Source organism: Cervus canadensis, chromosome 24 (assembly GCF_019320065.1).
Source record: "Cervus canadensis isolate Bull #8, Minnesota chromosome 24, ASM1932006v1, whole genome shotgun sequence".
In the NCBI taxonomy this organism is placed as follows: Eukaryota; Metazoa; Chordata; class Mammalia; order Artiodactyla; family Cervidae; genus Cervus; species Cervus canadensis.
This window is the reverse complement of record NC_057409.1, coordinates 36336056-36357997: the sequence shown is the minus strand read 5'-3', so window position 1 is coordinate 36357997 and position 21942 is coordinate 36336056. Positions and strand designations below refer to the sequence as shown.

General features: G+C 37.4%; 1 protein-coding gene across 1 annotated transcript in view; it reads right to left on the bottom strand.

Moving 5' to 3' along the window:
- Positions 1–6348: 6348 nt before the first annotated feature.
- The window catches only part of ACADL (acyl-CoA dehydrogenase long chain), a 38828-nt gene continuing 23234 nt past the window's right edge, over positions 6349–21942 (bottom strand). Inside the window, exons 9-11 of the mRNA XM_043445377.1 lie at positions 15099–15226; positions 12872–12958; positions 6349–7601 (exon numbers count right to left, since the gene is read on the bottom strand). Of these exons, the coding sequence (XP_043301312.1) occupies positions 7508–7601; positions 12872–12958; positions 15099–15226 (309 nt within the window). The 3' untranslated portion in view covers positions 6349–7507. The remainder of the gene's footprint in view (positions 7602–12871; positions 12959–15098; positions 15227–21942) is intronic.

Here is a 21942-nt window from a genome sequence, read left to right as displayed (position 1 = left end):
ATTACATACAACATATAAGAACAAATGGATGTTGTATCAGTCATGGTGGGTTATGATCAAGTTACAATACAATAACAAACAATCCCCAAATTACAGTCAATTAATGCACAAAAAGTTTATTTCTATCTCACACAAAGTCTGTTGCAGGCCAGGTAACTTTTCAGAACACTTGCCTTCCAGAGCTGAATCTTTATTCTATGCTTTGATCATATGTCACCCCGACAACACCTCTACAGTTGCTGCCACAGGGTAAGACACATACCTCACTTCCATCCACAATCCATTAGCAAGAACTAGTCACACAATTACAATGGAACCAGGAAATAGAAACCTCTCGTGTGCCCGGAAAGGAGATATGTGCATGGATGAACATTAAAGCTTTCTACTACAAAAGTCATGTCAGAAAAATGTTAAATGGCACCAACAAAGGAAACCATATCTAGTTGGAGATGTGACAATTTTCAGGCACTGATCTTAAAAAAAGAGGATCTTTATTCCATAATTTCCCTTTCCTAACATTTTCCTGTTTTTCATGCTCACATGCAGCCCTCCTCCCAGTTCATGAGCTCTGAGTGAATCTGCTTCTATTTCTATGTCCCAAAGTAGACTCCCGTTTGCTTAAGCCAAGTAAGGCAGTCCATTTCCTTTGGCACAATCATTGGTTCAGAGATCGGCATGAGACTAAAACTAGCTGCTGAAATTCATTCTCATGGGCTAGTTTTAGTCAACTATACATCTATATGCAAAAATTAAAAATGGACCTTGACATCTCACCCCTAAAAACATTACTGAATTGAACATAGATCTAAGTGAACAACATAAAGTATAAGATTCCTGAAAGAAAACAGGAGAAAAACTTAATGACTTGAGTTTGAGCAGAGTTCTAACGTATACTAAATGTGTGATCTAGAAAAGAAAAAACTGATATATCAGAATTTGTCAAAATTAAAAACTTTTGCTCTAGGAAACCCACTGTTACAACAGTGAAGGAACTAGCTACAGATAGGGAGAGAGTATTTACAAATCACATATCTGGGAAAGGACTTGTATCTCTAGGAGTACAGCCAGAGCCTGACAACCTTGCATGTTTCCACACAGACCACAAAGACAGTAGCTGAATGGTGACAGAATGCCATAAAGTCTGGTGAACCTCCTGGTACAGGAGAGCATGGGAGACATGGGATGTGCTGCTACAATGTTATTTTTCACTTGTTCTCCTATCTACCCAGGGGGCTGTCATGGGCCAGTGTTTCATTCTTTCCAGGTTTTGGTGGAGTCTGAGGCTTTCTGCCTCACCATCCATAAAGCAAACCTGCAGTTGTAAAACTGATTAGCAGCATGCTGGAACGGAATCCTCCAAGGAGTGCCCCATGCTTCTCACTGCAGTCAGCCGGCCTCATCTGTTTGTTATCCCATACAAAGGCCACAGAGGGCTGGCACCTTTGGCTAGTTATCTTTGCATTCTCTATGTGAGCAAAAAACTGAGTATGTTAAGGGCTCATTGCTTCTTTACTGGCTGAATCTGTCAGCCTGAATTTGCCTGGTGCTTGACAGTATTCAGTTCAGTTCAGTCGCTCAGTCGTGTCCGACTCTTTGCGACCCCATGAACGGCAGCACACCAGGCCTCCCTGTCCATCACCAACTCCTGGAGTCTACCTAAACCCATGTCCATTGAGTCGGTGATGCCATCCAACCATCTCATCCTCTGTTGTTCCCTTCTCCTGCTCTCAATCTTTCCCAGCATCAGGGTCTTTTCAAATGAGTCAGCTCTTCACATGAGGTGGCAAAGTACTGGAGTTTCAGCTTCAGCATTAGTCCTTTCAATGAACACCCAGGACTGATCTCCAGGATGGACTGGTTGGATCTCCTTGCAGTCCAAGGGACTCTCAAGAGTCTTCTCCAACACCACAGTTCAAAAGCATCAATTCTTTGGCGCTCAGCTTTCTTTATAGTCCCACTCGCACATCTATACATGACCACTGGAAAAACCGTAGCCTTGACTAGATGGACCTTTGTTGACAAAGTAATGTCTCTGCTTTTTAATATGCTGTTTAGGTTGGTCATAACTTTCCTTCCAAGGAGTAAGTGTCTTTTAATTTCATGGCTACAACCACCATATGCAGTGATTTTGGAGCCCAGAAAAGCAGTCAGTCACTGTTTCCACTGTTTCTGCCCATCTATTTGCCATGAAGTGATGGGACCAGATGCCATGATCTTAGTTTTCTGAATGTTGAGCTTTAAGCCAACGTTTTCACTCTCCTCTTTCACTTTCATCAAGAGGCTCTTTAGTTCTTCTTCACTTTCTGCCATAAGGGTGGTGTTATCTGCATATCCGGAGAAGGCAATGGCACCCCACTGCAGTACTCTTGCCTGGAAAATCCCATGGATGGAGGAGCCTGGTAGGCTGCAGTCCATGGGGTCGCTAAGAGTCGGACACGACTGAGCGACTTCACTTTCACTTTTCATTTTCATGGCTTGGAGAAGGAAATGGCAATTCACTCCAGTGTTCTTGCCTGGAGAATCCCAGGGACAGGGGAGCCTGGTGGGCTTCCATCTATGGGGTCGCACAGAGTCGGACACGACTGAAGCGACTTAGCAGCAGCAGCAGCAGCATCTGCATATCTGAGATTATCGATATTTCTCCCGGCAATCTTGATTTTAGCTTGTGCTTCCTCCAGCCCAGAGTTTCTCAGGATGTACTCTATTAGAACATATAAAGAACTCTCGAAGCTTGACATTAACAAACAACCCAAATAAAAATGGATAAAAGATCTGAACAATTCACCAAAGAAGATACATGGAAGGCAAATAATCACATGAAAAGTTGTTCAGTATCATTAGACATGAGGGAAATGCAAATTAAAACCACAGTGAGATATCACTACATAGTATTAGAATGTCTAAAATAAAAAAACCAAGTGCTAGAGAAGATGCAAAACAGTTGGAACTATATTGCTGGTGGGAAGGCAAAGTGGCACAAGAATCCTGGGAAAATAACTACAATTTCTTGTAAAATTAAACATACATTTACCTCTGTGAACCCAAAATTCCTCAGCAATCAAAATGAATGGATAAATAAGCTGTGGTATATCCATACAGTGAACTACTATATAGCACTGAAAAAGGAATGAGCTATTAATTCACACAACATGAATGAAACATAAATGCATTTTGCTAAGAGAAAGCTGTTTGTATCAGGGGTTGTCAGGGGTTATAGGGCTTTCCTGTGGCTCAGTGGTAAAAAATCTGCCTGCCAATGCAGGAGACACAGGAGACGTGGGTTCAATTCCTGGGTCAGGAAGATCCCCTGGAGGAGGAAATGGCAACCCACTCCAGTATTTTTTCCAGAATGGCAAGAGGACAGAGGAGCCTGGCAGGCCACAGTCTGAGGTTTGCAAAGAGTGCGACAAGACTGAGCGACTGAACATGCATGCATGATGCCAGGGGTTAAAAGTGCAGAAATGACGTGACTATAATGGGAAAGAGGTAGTTTTTTTGGTATAATAGAACTGTTCTGTATCCTGATTATGGTGGTGGTTGCACAAATCTATATATATGCTAAAACTTAGAGTACCAAAAAAAAAGACAGTTTATCATATGTATGTATACCAAAACAAGCAAATTTGCTGTCTATTAATTAAAAAATAAAATGTAAAAAGGGAGGACGAAAAAGAGAGAAGACTGTTATAAAAGAGGGAGTTCCCTGGTGGTCTAATGGTTAGGATTCCAGGCTTTCACTGCCGTGGCCCAATTTCAGTCCCTGGTCAGGGAATGGAAATCCTACAAGGCACTTGTGTGTGGCCAAAAATAAATACAATTTTAAAAGTTAAAAAAAAAAGAAAAAGACTAGTGCCTAGTATTTGGGACTTGCCTGGCAGGCCAGTGGTGAAGACTCTAAACTTCCACTGCAGGGGGCACAGGGTCAATTCCTGGTCAGGGAAACAGGATCCCACATGTTGCACAGCAAATCACAGCCCCCCCACCCCAAAACATAAAAGAGAAAGAAAGTGAGAGATGTAGAAGACAAAACCAAAAATGCAATCTGTGAACCTTGCTTGGATCCTGATTTGAACAAACCAGGTACAAAGGGCATTCTTGATACAACTAAGAAAAATTTACTGTTAATCTATAACTATATTTTAAAGTTTTTAAATTATGATCATGGCCTTGTGGTTATATAAAAAAAACTTAATCCATTAGACACACATTCTGAAGTATATATGTGTGTGAAATAGGATTACGTCTGGGATTTACTTCAAAATTATTGAAAAAAATTAGGGGCGATACATTGGCAATTGTTGAAGCTAGAGGCTCATTATATTACTTTCACTATTTTTGAGTATGCTTGAATCTTTATGTAATTTTTCTTAAAATCTGTCATGATAATGAGATTTCAAAACAGGATATTTGAAAGAACTCCTTTTCAACATTTATTATAAAGCAGAAGACAGATCGGCCTACAGTTGACTTCCACCTCAATGTCAAATCTTTCCAATGACTTCAAATAAATAAATGCTGTGTGTGCCAAAAATAATACTGACATATGAAAAAAGCAGCCTCCTAGAAATCTTATACCGTGAGCAATAAACTACTAAAATTACTAGATTAGTAAAGATTTGCTGTTAGATTTTTAAAATAGCAAATCAAAACAGCTTCTTTTATTTACTGTCATTTTCAATGACACTATCAAAGAAACAAAGGGCAAAAATAATTTTAGGGCAATAATTATGATTTTAAAAATCTGAGCCAAACCCCAAAATTACTCAGGCCTTTTCATTCTCATTATTTACACAGTGTGGCTTTCCTGCTGTGTCGGTCCAGTCTGTTCTTTTGAGCATTATTATTATTTATCATTTCTTGAGCACTTAGCACTGCATGAGATACAGATGCTAAATTCCTTCCCTGGGGGACAACAATCAAAGCCACACAAGCAAAATATGAAGATTAGCTATTGAAGAAATGAAAACTAAATAAAAAGCTAAGGAACACACTCTGAGCCCCCTGTTTTGCTTTATGCTTTAAGTTCATGATACAACATTTGCTTCTTCGGAGGGAGTGTAAAAGAAGACTGAATTTGCCAGATAAACAACTAGCTTAGAAGAAATAGAAAAACAGATTTTCAGGGATCATTCTAGGAAATATCCTACCTTAACAATCATTTTACCTTCTGATAAATACAAATTACAAGAACCTACTCCCGGGATGCAGCAATGCATACATGGGACCTTTTGAACTGAACTGAACTGACTCCCTGCTTAAGGAATGGCTTCTCCCAGTCTGTGTTCCTGATGAGTGTCAATCTCACTTTACGACGACATTGTGCTGAACGATGTAGGCTAGGGGCAGCCCCAGGTTATTTTTACAGGCCCTGTATTGAAATTTCTCTGCAGTGTCCATTGAGCCAACTTGTAAAGAAAAGTAGAGATAAACGGATACAGTCTAAGTGCTGGCAGTTCTAAATCCCAGAATCAGGCTCTTAAGTGCCTACAGTTCTTTGCTTCTGCTTCTGCTGCTAAGTCACTTCAGTAGTGTCCAACTCTGTGCGACCCCATAGACGGCAGCCCATCGGGCTCCCCCATCCCTGGGATTCTCCAGGCAAGAACACTGGAGTGGGTTGCCATTTCCTTCTCCAATGCATGAAAGTGAAAAGTGAAAGTGAAGTCGCTCAATCGTGTCCGACTCTTAGTGACCCTGTGGACCGCAGCCTACCATCCATGCGATTTTCCAGACAAGAGTACTGGAGTGGGAGTGCTTCTCCCTACAGTTCTTTAGATTTTATGAACTACTCTACAATTCATTTTAGCCAGCACACTCAAGTTTTTGCTTAGGATAGTCTGAATTGGATTTCCTTATCATTTGCAACTGAAAGAATCCTGACTCAGAATTTGCCCAAGGTCCAATAGCTGCTAAATGGTAAGAGTCATCATTCAAATCTAGGTTTGTCCAGCTCTACATAGTAAGCATTTCCTGTTAGGTTACTTTACTGTTATCCTACAGATGTGTAATTCCTAAAATCTAGTTTCCTTTAAGATTGGGAAAGGAGCTGGGGCTGGGGTGGGGTGTTGGATCTAAGTCTCTATTGTTCCCTGGCAGTTGGTGTGAGGTGAAAGCAACAAATACAGTAATACCTAATAAGAATTTATATTCACCCATTTTGTAGAAGATTTACTGAGCAAGAACTCAAGTTGTCAATCATACAAAGTTCTACCCAAGAGCAAATCAAAGTTATGTAAGACACTAGGACAGAATGGTATAAAAATATTCTCTCTTCTCTCTGCTCTACCCAGTTGTAACGACCGCATCATAAAACAATGTTTAATACCCACAACACCAAATAAAATATCAAGATTTTCTAGGTTGAACGAGAATACATCTATTTATTTCCACTTAAAAACTACTTTATTCTTTGTCTCACCAATACATGCAAAGGAAAAGAAGTACTAAAATGATGCTGGCAGTTTACAAATTAATGGCCTATTTTTTGGTAATAATTAAATTAAATGTCATTTCCTCATTTTCCTATTTAAAATACTTCATTTCCTTTATTACCTTTATCATGATTTGAAATTATTGTTTATTTACTTCTTACTGTATGACAACTTGTTTATTAATTTATGGATCTTGCCAATTTTTGAAATCATATTTTTCATCAATTTAACAGCCTGGCTTATAGATGACAACACAAAGTATAAATCTGTTAAATTAATTAAAAAATTATACTGCTCCCAAATAAAAGTCATTGTTTTGGTACCTATAAAATATACTAATATCTTAAAACTATTAAGGATAATGGTGTGCTCTCCTAGCAATTAAACTGGGATGGAAATCTGTTGAAAGCCCAGGTGTCAGTGGTTTAAGGAACAAGTGGAATTCTCTTGTGGGGATTTGCTTAGCTGAGTCCTAGTGGTTTTAAGGCCCTAAGGTAGGAGGCTTCCTGCTTCAACCTAAGCAGCGCTTCACACATCAAGATTTCACAAGGACTTGGCATAAGCTCTGGACTGAAGAAAGTGTCTCATTACTTAAAAACAGGTTTAGGGGTAGGGTGGTAGAAACACTGTTCTGGGGAACTTGGAATAAAAGATATCTAAACTTATTTTGCATTGTCAATTATATTTATTCTTCTTTTTCAAAATCAATGTGCCGTAAAAAATTTGATAGTATAATAAAAAATTACTTCTGCCTCAATTTTAAAGACTGAAGCATTTATACTCTTTTAGAATTTTAGAGATAAATGAAACATTAAGGCTTCTAGAATCAGAGAATCTTTGCCATTTAGCTATGCAAAAAATTAACAGTTTAAACCTTATATTGGAAAACTTTATGATCTTTGGATTCAAAGATTTCTCCCCCCACGGTGTTAATCTTATATTTGCATTTGATATCTTCCTCTATATGGAGAACAGATAAAAACTTGTTTAGTGTTCCCTCCCTTTCTGGGTTGTATTTTATCTCGAGTAGATTTAAAACCAGATTAGCTGTAATAGGATTCCGGGATGTGGGCAGATGTCTACTGGTCATGGATGATCTCTCTTGCAATCAGCTCCTTCATTATTTCATTGGTACCACCATAGATTGCCTGGACACGGGCATCCACAAAAGCTCTGGATAAATAAGAAGATGATTAAAGGAATAAACAAAGGATATTAGAAATTATAAATTTTGTCTCACCAGGTAACTATTAATTACTTTACAGTGTTCATTTAATGAAATTCAAACAATAAAAGTTCTTCATAAATTACTTTTTTTCAGTATGGCATTCATCCAAGATTGGTATGATTATAAAATTCTATTCAGATAGTGATCATTTGCATAGATTTATTTTAGTTTGCTTGAAGAGAGTACAAATTCAAAATAACATTTCTAAGTATGTTTCTTTTAATTTTGTAAAATTCAGCACATATAATCCTAAAAAAAGTGCTATTTTAAATTTAGAAATGAATGCAATGTCTTAATAGTTTGTTACCTTTAATGTTTCCCCCCAAAAGTTGAAATGTACTGGTTTTATTTAAAAAAAAGAGAAAAGTACATATTTTCTAACATCCTTTAGATTCCCACCAATACTGCTGCCATCAGCAGTATAAATTGATGCTTCAGAAAATTATTACTTCACAAAGTTAACAAGTAACTTACTTTTGGAAATGATTAATAATCACCCCAGTAATGTAGGAGTTTAAAATACCAAGTGACTGAGCACACTGCTATAAAAAAAGAGTTTACTTTTGGTAGTGATGACAGCAAACATAACACTATATAGTTGTTTTTATCTTATCTCATTTTACCCTCTCAGCTCTGGAATTAGGGAGGGTAAATATTATTAATTTTGCAGGTAAAGGAACTGAGGTGCTGAAAAGTTAATACATATACTAATTAATGGTTGCTATTTAATGGTCACATAATAGATCATTGGCAACCTGGAATGAAAAGGTAGGTATCTTGCCACTTTGGCAATATCTTTTTAATTATATCAATATTTTTCATTGGTCCAGAAATGTAAGATTATTTATTGAGCTTTGCAGTTTTCTAGTAGGCAAATTCAAAGGCATTTATTTCTAAGCCTTAAACTGTTTTTTTTTTTTTTATTTAATTTGAGACAAATTAAATGTGCTGGCTCTCTAGGAACATGATCAATTCTGAACTTTTCCTTGTTCACGTTCATCATGGTACCTTGCAATGGTACCTCACTTGAGCACTCAGTATTTATTGATTTGATTTACTGTATTACAAAGGAATTTTCGAGTCTCAATACCTACTTTCTGATGAAACTTGAAATCTAGAGACATTTGTGTTTTCAAAATATATTTTTTCTTTTGGAAAAATTCCATTGTTGCCCACAAAATCCAGAACTTTCATTTAGAGAACCTATCTGGCATTTCAGCCTACTTCAGCAATTTCAATGCTTTTGGATCTTTTTGGACCGAGTTGGGCACATTTTTTTCACATTAAAGAAGTTCCAATGGAGTAGGTAATTGACAGAGACGAGTAGGACTTTTATAAGTTATTAATTAAATTCAGTCATCAACTAAAATACAGAAGGCAGCAGAAGGAATGTTTAACCACACAGGGATGAAGCTCTTTATCTCACCCTGTTCTTCCCAGCAAACTGGTCTTGAAACTTAAGCATCTGTTCTCATAGCCCCAAGCCGAATGAGTAAGACTAAAGGAAAACTCACACTTAAAACCACTTATTTTTATACAAACAGGAAAAAAATAAATAAAACAAAAAAGCATCTCCTTGATCTGTGAAACCAAGGCTCAGCAACATGCACGGGCATAAGTTCAGTTCAGTGGCTCAGTCACGTCTGACTCTTCGCAACCCCATAGACCACAGCATGCCAGGCCTCCCTGTCCATCACTAACTCCCAGAGTTTACAAACACACAAATAATACAGTTTAACCTTAAGGTATAAAAAACACCACTAGAATGATTTTTTTTTCTATCATATCAAAATCTGTATACTTCATCCACATACTGCCTAAAGTATCTAATTAGCTTTTTTTATATTATCCACTACTCTCTCATCATCTTATGAAAAGTTCTTTCCCTTTGTCTTTGGAGAGAAAAAAAACAGTCTGGTTTAAAAGTTCATACAGTCTTCAAACTAAGAACCTGGCCAAGAAGGGGATTGTTACTCCTGAAAGGAAGTATGTCTCTCAAATTGAAACCAGAAATTTCAAATACCATTTTTGCTTGCTCCTGATCTGATGGAATAGCCTCTGAGAAAGCAGACCAAGACGTATGCTATACTCTAATCCTGGACCATGCAGATGGCTGACTCTTCTTCACCTAAATGCCTTTCTTAGGAACAGAACTAAACTAGACAATCACTGAACCATGACATTGTCTGCATTCCCAGAAGCAGTTATAACTGCACAGTTAGCGGAAAAATACAAACACCCATTATTATTTTACTTTCTTAAGCACTGTGGATATTATAAATAAGATGAGTTAATATTGTGACTAAAACATAAAAACACACAGGAGAAATCCCAGCAATGCTTTAATTTGTGCTAGCATAACTCAGTTTACTTCCAACTTCATGACTATTCAAAGATTAAAAAAAATATAAATCTGCTTTTGTTTAAGGCCTGTTTGAAGCAGTTCTGAAAGGATATACCAAAACCCAAGTCCAAGGATTGATACAGAAAAGGAAATAACATGCCTACATTCTAAAGGAAGGAACATACTCTACTTGTTGAGTTTTTATAGAAAGTTATAAATTATATATACTCTGTGATTAAAGCTTTCTGAGCTACCCAGTGGCTACTGGGTAGTAAATTACATCTATGCTGGAGCTTCTGTTCTTAATATAACTTGAATACAATGTTTATTTTCCTTATTAAGGACTATAAGCAAATAAAATGTCTTCAGTTATGCTTGCCAAAATGATAAATTTGAAACTAAGTTTGGATACTAGTTTAATACTGTTTCCCTTTTAGATATTCTGTATTTAGATTAATGTTATAAGAAGTTTTTAGAAGCTCACAGCATTCTCATTCTCAGATTCAAAACTAAATTGGACTTCTCTCTATATAGCAAAAACTTCCTTGGGAAAATTATATAAGCTGAAAATATTGCCAAATAAGAGGAAAAATATATTTTCTATAATGAGAAGGAGAAATGCCATGGAGGGATTATTAAGGCAAAGACTACAGGAAGAGGGTAAGAAGAACCTATGGAGATGGAGGAAGAAACACAGAAGAGGATGCTGCCTATTGACAAACTGGAACTGCTTCAAAATGGTAACAAGAATATTCACGTGTAATACAATATAAAGGCTGTAGTTATTTTAATTTGAAGGAAATACAAATTCTACTTAGAAAAAAAATAACACTTTTTGATTTGTTTTTAGAGCTAAATAAACAATAAAAAAAATTTAAGATTTTTTATTGACTTCACATGTAGGTTAATTTTTCTGTAATGTATTTTTTTTTTATTTTTTAAAAAATGGTATTTTCAAAGACATACAAATGACCAAAAGGTATATGAAAAAATGCTGTACCACTAATCACCAGGGAAAATGTAAATCAACCACAATGAAATATCATCTCACATCTGTCTATGAGCTAAAAGGCCAAAAGACAAATGTTGTTGAGGTGATGAAGAAATTGCAATACTGGCATACTGCTGTCAGAGAGCGGAGAAGGCCATGGCACCCCACTCCAGTCCTCTTGCCTAGAAAATCCCATGGACAGAGGAGCCTGGTGGGCTGCAGTCCATGGGGTCGCAAAGAGTTGGGACTCGACTGAGCGACTTCACTTTCACCTTTTCACTTTCATGCACTGGAGAAGGAAATGGCAACCCACTCCAGTGTTCTTGCCTGGACAATCCCAGGGACGAGGGAGCCTGGTGGGCTGCCGTCTATGCGGTCGCACAGAGTCGGACACGACTGAAGCGACCTAGCAGCAGCAGCAGCAGCTGTTAGAATGCAAAGTGGTGACAGCAGCTGCTATGAAACAGTACAGAAGTTCTTCAAAAATTTAAATAAAACTACCTTATGACCCAGAAATCCCACTTCTAGATATTTATACAAAAGAATTGAAATCAAGACCTCCAAGTGATGCTGGCACTCACTTGTTCAATGCAGTATTACTCACAATAGCCAAGATGTGGAATCAACCTGTACGTCCATGGACAGATGAATGTATAAAGAAACTGTGGTATAACATACAATGGAATACTATTCAGTCGTCAGCAGAAGGAAATTCTGCAATATGTCACCACCTGGATGAACCTTGAGGACATTCTGCTAAGTGAAATAAGCCAGTCACAGAAAGACAAATACAACATGATCCCACCTATATGAGGTATCTAAGGTAGTCAGATTCATAGACTCAAAAAGGAATGGTGGCTGCCAGGCGCTAAGGAGAGGGAGAAATGGGAGGTTACTAACCAATGAGCATAAAGTTTCAGTCAAGCAAGATGAATAAGTTCCAGAGATCTGCTGCATAGCATGTGCCTAGAGTTAACAAGACTGTACGGTACATGTAAAATTCCGTGAGGAGGGTGGATCTCATGTTAAGTGCCCTTAACAACAGTAAAATAAAATAAAACAAAATAAGTAATAGTCCGTGCAAATTAAGGGCTTCCCCGGTAACTCAGACAGTGAAGAATAAGCCTGAAATGCAGGAGACCTGAATTCAATCCCTTGGGTCAGAAAGATCCCCTGGAGAAGGGAATGGCTACCCACTCTAGTATTCTTGCCTAGAGAATCCCATCGACAGAAGAGCCTGGCAGGCTATATAGTCCATGGGGTCGCAAAGAGTCGAACACAACTTAAACAACCAAGCACATAACTTAAGAGGATAAGTCATCTTCAGTCTTTGTTCATGTGAGTACGAGTTGCTTCAAACTGGAGGAAATGATCTGGAAATGCATTAAAATGTAAAATATGCATACTTTTGAACTAGCAGTACTACTTTTGGGACTTTGTCCTGTTATAATAAAAAACACATGTATCTAAGATAAACGTATGAAAGTGTTTATTGAAGCATTGTTTGTCACAGTAAAAAACTAGAAAAAAAACTGAATAAACATAAACAATTATAGTAAAATACTATTAGACTATAAAAATGATACTAATCTTTCTGAATAATGATTCAAATAAAGCTTTAGTATATTATATATTTATTTAAATTTAATATCTTGTATGCTAAAGTATATGTTCACTTTTTAAAAAAATGATTAAATCCTAGTGGTAAGCTGATAACATGAAGTTGTTTCTATCTACCTGAACACACTCCATAGGCAGTTGAAAAATGCAAAGATTTTGCACCTCCTTTCCCTCTATACTCAGTGTAAAAAAGACAGGTAAAGGAGTTTTCCTTTTTCTTCACACCACCCAGAAAAGCATAATACAACAGGCCTACTTACTTTGCAATGGGATACTCCCACATGTATCCCCAACCTCCATGCAGCTGCAAACAGTCATAAGCTACTCTGTTTTGCAAATCAGATGTCCTAGATGTCCAAAATAAAAAGCAGAAAAGGAATATTTAAAATGAATTTTCATGAGATGCTTTACAACCAGAAAACAAATGGCTGTTTAAATGCATACATTTATCAAACAATTAAAAATAGGCATATCAGTCAACCAGAGAAGATTGATATAAATTATATGTAAAATAGATCTCAAGAGTATTTTCACATAATGAATACTTTCTTCATCAACTATATTTCTGGCTGGGTTTCCGTTAAGTCTAGAGACAAAATGTAGAAAATTTAGACTATTTGTTAGGTGTTGGCTACTTTAAGCCTAAAAAGAATATAGTAAAAACTTGACTCTGGTCTAATTTATTCAGATTCTCTGTGTGATATGTTAGCAGAAAAATTATATAGTCACCTATTTTCTTTTGCCTTGTGTAATATGTATTTGTTTTCTTCAAATATATCACTTCCTATGCAAAGGTTGCAATTCTGAATTTTTAACTGTAAAAACATGGTTTAGGGTTTTCAGAAATAAACTGAAAGTAAAAGTGAAAACCTAAGAGGATAGACCTCTATTAAAGCACATACTATCATCTAGGACACTTATTAAAGATTATTGGGGAATTATTATTTCTGAAGTATATGTATATTAATATGAGGTGCTTGAAAAATATATTCTTTTCTGATCTAATCACAATTTTCACTACTGTTAAAATCCGTAAAATAACTGGTTAGTTCAAAATCTTTTCAACTTACTTTCAACAGTGGGAAATATAAAACAAAGGTAAGCATAGACCCATTTTCGTATAAAAAATAATTTTTAACTCAAGCCATAGGACAGGTCAAGATGTTCCTGAGAAATACAGTAACGATATAATGATTAACAGACAAGATTCAGGGGGCAGTGATATTTGGAATTCTACACATTTTTGTCTTTGACAAGTATTTTAGTGAAATATTTGCTGGATTATAAGTAGTTGCTTCCTCTTCTCCAATATGAAATACCAGTATGTCTATAAACCTGGTGTTTTCAAAGAACAATAAGGCCACCAGCTATCTAAATGTATTTTTCCAAAAATATCTAAAAATTTTACACTATTTCCCCTAGTTAAAAAACTTGCTATAAATGTAAATGTAAAGTATCCTCTGCCAAAATGCTAATTCCTAGTAATTCCACATGACTTTTCAAGCTGGCAAGTTTATTATTTTGGAGTCATTACATAAACCACTATTCTGCATATTTCCTCATTCTACTTCTCACTGAAGTGAACACAAGTTAATGAATAACAACAGGAATTTTTTCCAGGTTATTTTTGGGCTAATGAGATGTGAGAATGTTTTGTTTTTAAAAGAGGAAACAAAACCCACTTTCAGAATCTGATTTAAACTATGTTCTTGCATCTTAAAATACACAAAAGGCCTGGGGGGGGTCTTTTTTCAATTAACTCATCTTTGATAACATTGCTAATCATGTTTAATGAAAACAAAAAATTTTTTTGTTTGTTTTGGTTTGTGGTTTTGGCCATACCATGAGGTATGCAGGATCTTACTTCCCCAACCAGGGATCAAACCTGAGACCCCTGCAGTGGAAACCCAGAGTCTTAGCCACTGGATGGCCAGGGAAGTCCCTGAAAGTTGTCTTACAGAACATTTTTTTTTTCTTTTGCTTCATAGAGCATGTACAACTTTTGATTGGCCAGTCAAAACTTCAGAAATTTTTTCTGAGGTCTAGAAAACCTCTTAGACAGAAAAATCTTGTGCAATCTACTCATTTCACAGATATCAAAATGTTGGCCCAGAAATAATTAAATTTAATTGCAGTTATGTAGTGACAGAATTGCAGCTATTACTGTTCTTTTGTTATCTTACTCTACCGCCACTCTTCAGCTAATTTGAGATTGAACTACTACTTGAAATAACGAATTAGTCATCATATTTAATATTTACTTTTCAAGGGTAAGCTAAAAGTTAAAAAGTAACTTGGGTAAAGTTTTAGCACATTATAAATAGGTTTAATGGGAACGTTCAGCATTTTTTTAAAAACTGGTCCTTACTGCTAGTTTTCATTTACTCAGCATTCTTCCTTTAAGACCTTCAAGGCTGAGTTTCACTTTGGAAGAATTCCATGACAGCCTGTGCAAACACCACATTTTCATTACCGTAGCATGCATACCAGTATTTCGCCATGGCAGCAGTGGCATGGTCCAGACGTTTCGCTCTGTGCAGCTGGAGACAGCTGTCCACAAAGGCTCTGGCTACACATATGGATGTTTTTAATTCTGCCAGCTTATGCTGCACCGTCTTGAGTTTAAAGGAAATGAAAGGAAAAGACGAGTGAAGGAGAAGAGCATATTTTGAGTCACAGCATATCAAAAATTATATGATAAAAGATCTTTAGAGCAAAACAGACGTGGAATTACTGGGGTTGTTTTCCCTTCAAAAAAGATGCACGTTAACTACACAGCTAATGTTATATTTCATTGCTAAGAAAACTTGTACCAAAAGACAAGATGCAAAGGTCGATAAATACAAAATAACATCTCATATTTTACGTTAAAAAATTTAGACTATTTAGGGAACTTTTGGAAGAACAGCATGACTAAGGGTGAGTACCATTGTGTGGTACAGTCCTTTAGGTATAGCTGTTGAAAATATCTGTTCTCCTCCAGAATCTAAATCCATGAAGAACTACTAATTAAATTAAGTATGCACATTTCCTGCTTCTCTGTATTGGAATAAAGAAACAAGCTAGAAGGACAATATCAAAAATATTATTAGACATTAAGGGCTTCTCTGGTGGCTAAGTGGTAAAGAATCCACCTGCCAACGCAGGAGACATGGGTTCGGTCCCTGACCCAGAGAGATCCCACATGCCTTGGGACAACTAAGCCCATGTGTCCCAGCCCCTGCTTACCACAACTAGAGAAAAGCCCATGCAGAAACACAGACACAGCACAGCCAAAAAATTTTAACAAATAAATAAATAAAGCTTAAAAACTGTATATTTAAAAAATACATTTATACTTGTTGTTCAGTCACTCAGTTGTATCCGACTCTTTGAGACCCCATGGACTGCAGCACGCCAGGCTTCCCTGTCCTTTACTACTCCTGGAGTTTGCTCAAACTCATGTCCATCGAGTTGGTGATGGTTTCCGTACATAATTAATGGAAAAACCATAGCTTTGACTACATGGACTTTTGTTGGCCTCTAATTCAAAAAGTGACAGGTTACACCAAAACTTTCTTCCTTTCTCAGACTTTCCCTTACTTTTTCAATCTCCCTTCCTATTCATTTATATTTAACAAAGCCAAATGTCTACCTTTTAGTCAGCACAAAGTTTCCCACTCCCACCCCACACATCCGAATTTACTCACAGAAAAATCTAAAAGGGGAATAGGAAACAAAATAGTGGAGCAATACCCTCCTACACATTGAAAACAGATGAGTATATTCCATGAAAACCCCTGAAATGGAATTTTTAGCTTAGTCTTGGTGTAGATCAACGACACTACCTATGACACTTCATTTGGAAAATAAGGAAGAAGCTGACAAGTCTCAATATACTTTTGCACACCCCCTCCACAGCATGTGATGGCACATTTAAGAATTTTTAAAAGCTGGTTGTTTATTTATGTATTTATTTTTGGCTGTGCTGGGTCTTTGTTGCTGCTTGGGCTTTTCTCTAGTTGTAGTGCACAAGCTTCTTGTTGCAGTGGCTTCATTGTTGCAGAGCACGGGCTATTGGCAAGGAGGCTTCTTAGTTGGGGCACATGGACTCAATAGTCGCAGCTTGCAGGTTCTAGAGCACTAGCTCAGTAGCTGTGGTGCAAGGGCTTAGATGCTTCGAGGCATGTGGGATCTTCCTGGATCAGGGATTGAACCCGTGTCTTCTGCACTGGCAGGCGGATTCTTTACCACTGAGCCACCAGGGAAGCCCAGATTTAGGAATTTATGCACTATTTACAACAGAATCAAGATCACTAAGCCCAATTATCTCGTAAGAGAGCTGCTTCGATGGAAATGCTAAGAGCTTCTAGAAGCTAAAGTTAAATTTCAGAGCAGGATGGGCTCATTTAGAAAATCCTTGCTTCAGTGCATTCAGGTCCACAGGTTTGAAGGAATTAATGCCTGCGACAGCACATTTACTCTTTGGCGATAAAGAGTAAATATTTACATATTCTTGGCATTGAGCTGAGTGTTACCAAACAGACTTGGTCTTTGCTCTTCACTGCAGACAATGCATCATGCTTTCAGAAATTATGGTAGCTAATAATTGTACCACGTGTTATTAGCAAGGTGCCTTTGGTGAATGATCGGCATGCTCACAGCAGTACTTTTTAATACTCATTACTAGTCACTCATAGATACTACTGCAGCTAGCATTTTCCCCTAAAGTTGCAAAGTGGATCAGATAGCATCTCTTTCTGAGTTCTGAATAATACAATTCTTAAAAACACAGAATTATCGAATTGGAACACACCCTGGAGAAGTTACTGAGCCCAGCATTTCATTTAAACAGCGTGACTCAAGGATAAACTATAACAATTTAGGTTTACTACCTGATTTCACAGTTAATTAACCCCACACTTGGGCTTCCCAGGTAACACCAGTGGTAAAGAACCCTTCTGCTAGTGCAGGAGACTTAAGAGACGTAAGTTTGATTCCTGGGTCGGGAAGATCCCCGGGAGGAAGGCATGGCAACCCACTCCAGTACTCTTGCCTGGAGTATCCCATGGACAGAGGAAACTGGCAGGCTACAGTCCATGGGGTCGCCAAGAGTCAGACACGACTTAAGTGACTTGGCACGCATGCACACAATCCACACTCAAGGTCAAAGAACTAAATAGTCCCTTTTTGGAGAAATGTAAGGAAGAAGTGTTATTTTTTACCTCTCCTATTTTTTTTCTCTAATACTTTGTCCTCTTAGAAGAGCATATACCACACAGGAAATAACTAAAGCTTGCGTTAGAAAAGAACGGGAGAAGGCCATGGCACCCCACTCCAGTACTCTTGCCTGGAAAATCCCATGGATGGAGGAGCCTGGTAGGCTGCAGTCCATGGGGTCGCGAAGAGTTGGACATGACAGAGCGACTTCACTTTCACTTTTCACTTTCATGCCTTGGAGAAGGAAATGGCAATTCACTCCAGTGTTCTTGCCTGGAGAATCCCAGGGACGGGAGAGCCTGGTGGGCTGCCATCTATGGGGTCGCACAGAGTCGGACACGACTGAAGTGACTTAGCAGCAGCAAAGAACACTGAATTTTCACTTCACTGTCCATGGGTGAAAGAGGTGGGAAAAGAAAAAGAGTCTATCTACTTTGGCTTTCTGGGTAATAAAACTAGTGAATGGGTTTTGCTAGAGGCAGTAAAACTAGCTCTGGAACCTAAACCTAGAGTGTAGGTTCAGAGCTAGAATACTTATGAAATCTTGAGCATATAACTAAATTGCTCCATGCTCCAATATCCTTTTCTGTAAAATAAGGATAAATATAACATTTATTATATGCAGTTGCTATGAAAAAAGGAGAGACAATCATTTAGCACAGTGCCTGGCATACAGAGAACATCAATCAATGACACACATTATCATTATTTAATATCTGAATTTTACTATTGTATTGTCCATTCCATGGAAAATCATAAGACTGGACAGCAACTTTGGAGAGTATGGATGAGATAAAATGAAAATCCTGGAACTACTGCAACTTAAGTATGGTAGATCTCCAGTCTAAAAAGAAAATAAATCTTGTCAAATGTGCCCAAGTGGTCAGAAAGGCCCAAAATGTTCAAAATTCTAGGATAACAGGTATCAGGAAACTGAATTATTATATGGTCATAAAAATGACATTTGGCCACATATAATACAATATTTAAAGGTCTACTATTTCAATTTAATATTGGAACCATAATGGTAAAGAACCCGCCTGCCAATGCAGAAGACATAAGAGACACGGCTTTGATCCCTGGGCAGGGACAACTCCCTAGAGAAGGGCATGGCAACCCACTCCTGTATTCTTGCCTGGAGAATCCCATGGACAGAGGAGCCTGGTGGGCTACAGTCCATGGAGTTACAAACAGACACAACTGAAGCAACTCAGCATGCATATATTATTCATTCTTCTCTGAATACATATCTAGATTGAGTATGAAAATATTATTCAAAGGTACTTATTTATATAAAACAAGAAGATCAGAAGAAACATCTCAGAAATCTCAGAACCACACATCTACTTGGAAAACAATACTGCTCTTACCAGAGCTGTAGATACCTGTAGAAGCAGAATCGTACCGCCACCTAGTGAAGTTTTAGTAAACTACCTTTGAAAGAAAGAAAGGGAAGTCACTCAGTCGTGTCCGACTCTTTGCGACCCCGTGGACTGTAGCCTACCAGGCTCCTCCATCCATGGGATTCTCCAGGCAAGAATACTGGAGTGGGTTACCATTTCCTTCTCCAGGGGATCTTCCCAACCCAGTGATCTAACCCGGGTCTCCTGCATTGGAGGCAAATGCTTTAACCTCTAAAATGGCACTTGCTTTGAAAATGACTATTATCTTTTTGCTATCAAAATACATACATACATATCTACACATATGCATGTATATGTTATTAAATAAGTAAATATTTTAGAAGAATCTTTTTCTCCCATTGGAAAATATTATACCAATTTTCTATATTTTTCATGGTTAAATGTCAAATAATATTTAACATTCTGAAGTCTACAGGCAATCTGGGTAATACTACTGTCATTTTTGTTGTAATTTAACATGAAATTACGGAGCAGGAAATGGCAACCCACTCCAGTGTTCTTGCCTAGAGAATCCCAGGGACAGGGGAGCCTGGTGGGCTGCCGTCTATGGGGTCGCACAGAGTCGGACACGACTGAAGTGACTTAGCAGCAGCAGCAGCAGCAATATGAAATTCATAAACACAGCAAGTGTAGATTTCCAAGGGGATGGAAAATATGTCTATTTGATTCACTTTTTATAGTACCCAGAATAGGGCTAAAGGCAAGAGTATTTTTTAAATTATTTTTTAATTGAAGGATAATCGCTTTACAGAATTTTGTTGTTTTCTGTCAAACCTCAACATGAATCAGCCACAGATATACATATATAAACAATTTTGATGTGAAAGTGGTAGTGGTTGGCTTTGAATAGTAAATGATACTAATTCCACTTTGGATACATCTGGGAAAGTCAGAGTGATAACAAGTAGTATCACTCTCTTTGTGTTGCTAGGACCTTATAGTATTTCCAGAGTCATGTCTATCAAGTTACATTTGAGCATACAACCTTCAGAAGGCAATCAATATATATTTGCTCAGTGAGACAAATAGTGTGTATCAATGTTTTTCAAAATGAAAAGATTACGTGAAAAAGAAATTTACAGGTAAAATGACTGGTGCATTGACAAAAAAGAAACAGCAGTGTGATTACTTTATGGTAGCCGAGCGTAATCAATGGCATCCTGCGTCTGTGTGCATAAATTTTGATAAATTTAACTTTTTATAATAAATGTATATATACTTTCTGGTAGTAAATGATAAAATAGACAAGTATCTACACATTTTATGCATTCATGATATACATTTTCTCATTTTTTTCATATTTCTCAGCTACACAGTTCGTCTGCACTATTTAAGTTGTCTTAAAATCTTCAGAAATTTTTCCAATGTATTTATTGAAAAAAATCCACGTGTAAATGGACCTGTGCCATTCAAACCTGTGCCGTTCATAGGTCAGCTGGAGTAGCTAACTTTAATGAAAGCTTGCTTTGCCAGGAAATATTCTAAGCCCTTTATTGGTATTATCTTCATAACAACTCTATGAGGTACCTACTCATATTACTCACATCTTACCAAGAAGAAAGTACTTCTGAGAGAGATAATACAACTTGCCTAGACCACAAAGACTTAAGGAGTTGTACTAGGATTTAAATCACACCCGAATTTAACTTCATATAACGCTGTGCTGAAAACTTACCAAAGTATTTCATCTTTCCTTTTCTCTTCACAACGCGTTTCAGGCAAGACACTGCACTTAGAACTTTGCAATTAGACTTCCAACTGCAGGATTTTTGATGACTGCATTATTTATAAGTTGTTTCTTCACTTAAGAAGAAATTAGAGGGTTTAAAATCTGATGGACATTTTAGTGATTATGGCCACCATATTATGAGTTATTCTGAAAATACCTTAAACTTCTTGGCAAAAGCCAGGAAGAAGCAAAACCCTTGCAGTAAAGCTAATACACAAAAAAGCAGAAGATTCTGCTATAAATGCATGAGCACTAACCTCATGTGGGTCCTCAATACTGCCAGAAAGCTTACTCTAAGTGGCCGTAGTGTTCCGTCTCTCACTCCGAAGAGAGGATTTCAAACCTTCCTACTTCCATCCCTATTCACTCACATGTCTTATTTCCCTATTGATGTAGAAAGACATGGGTCTTCTGAAGAGAGCTTTTGCAATCAATAGAATGGGAAAGACTAGAGATCTCTTCAAGAATATTAGAGAAGGCCTTACAAATAGCTGTGAAAAGAAGAGAAGCAAAAGGCAAAGGAGAAAAGGAAAGATATACCCATTTGAATGCAGAGTTCCAAAGAATAGCAAGGAGAGATAAGAAAGCCTTCCTCAGTGACCAATGCAAAGAAATAGAGGAAAACAATAGAATGGGAAAGACTAGAGATCTCTTTAAGAAGATTAGAAATAGCAAGGGAACATTTCCTGCAAAGATGGGCAAAATAAAGGACAGAAATGGTACAGACCTAACAGAAGCAGAACAAATTAAGAAGAGGTGGCAAGAATACACAGAAGAACTATACAAAAAAGATCATCATGACCCAGATAATCACAATGGTGTGATCACTCACCTAGAGGCAGACATCCTGGTATGTGAAGTCAAGTGGGCCTTAGGAAGCATCATTACAAACAAAACTAGTGGAAGTGATGGAATTCTAGCTGAGCTGTTTCAAATAGCGAAAGATGATGCTATGAAAGTGCTGCACTCAAAATGCCAG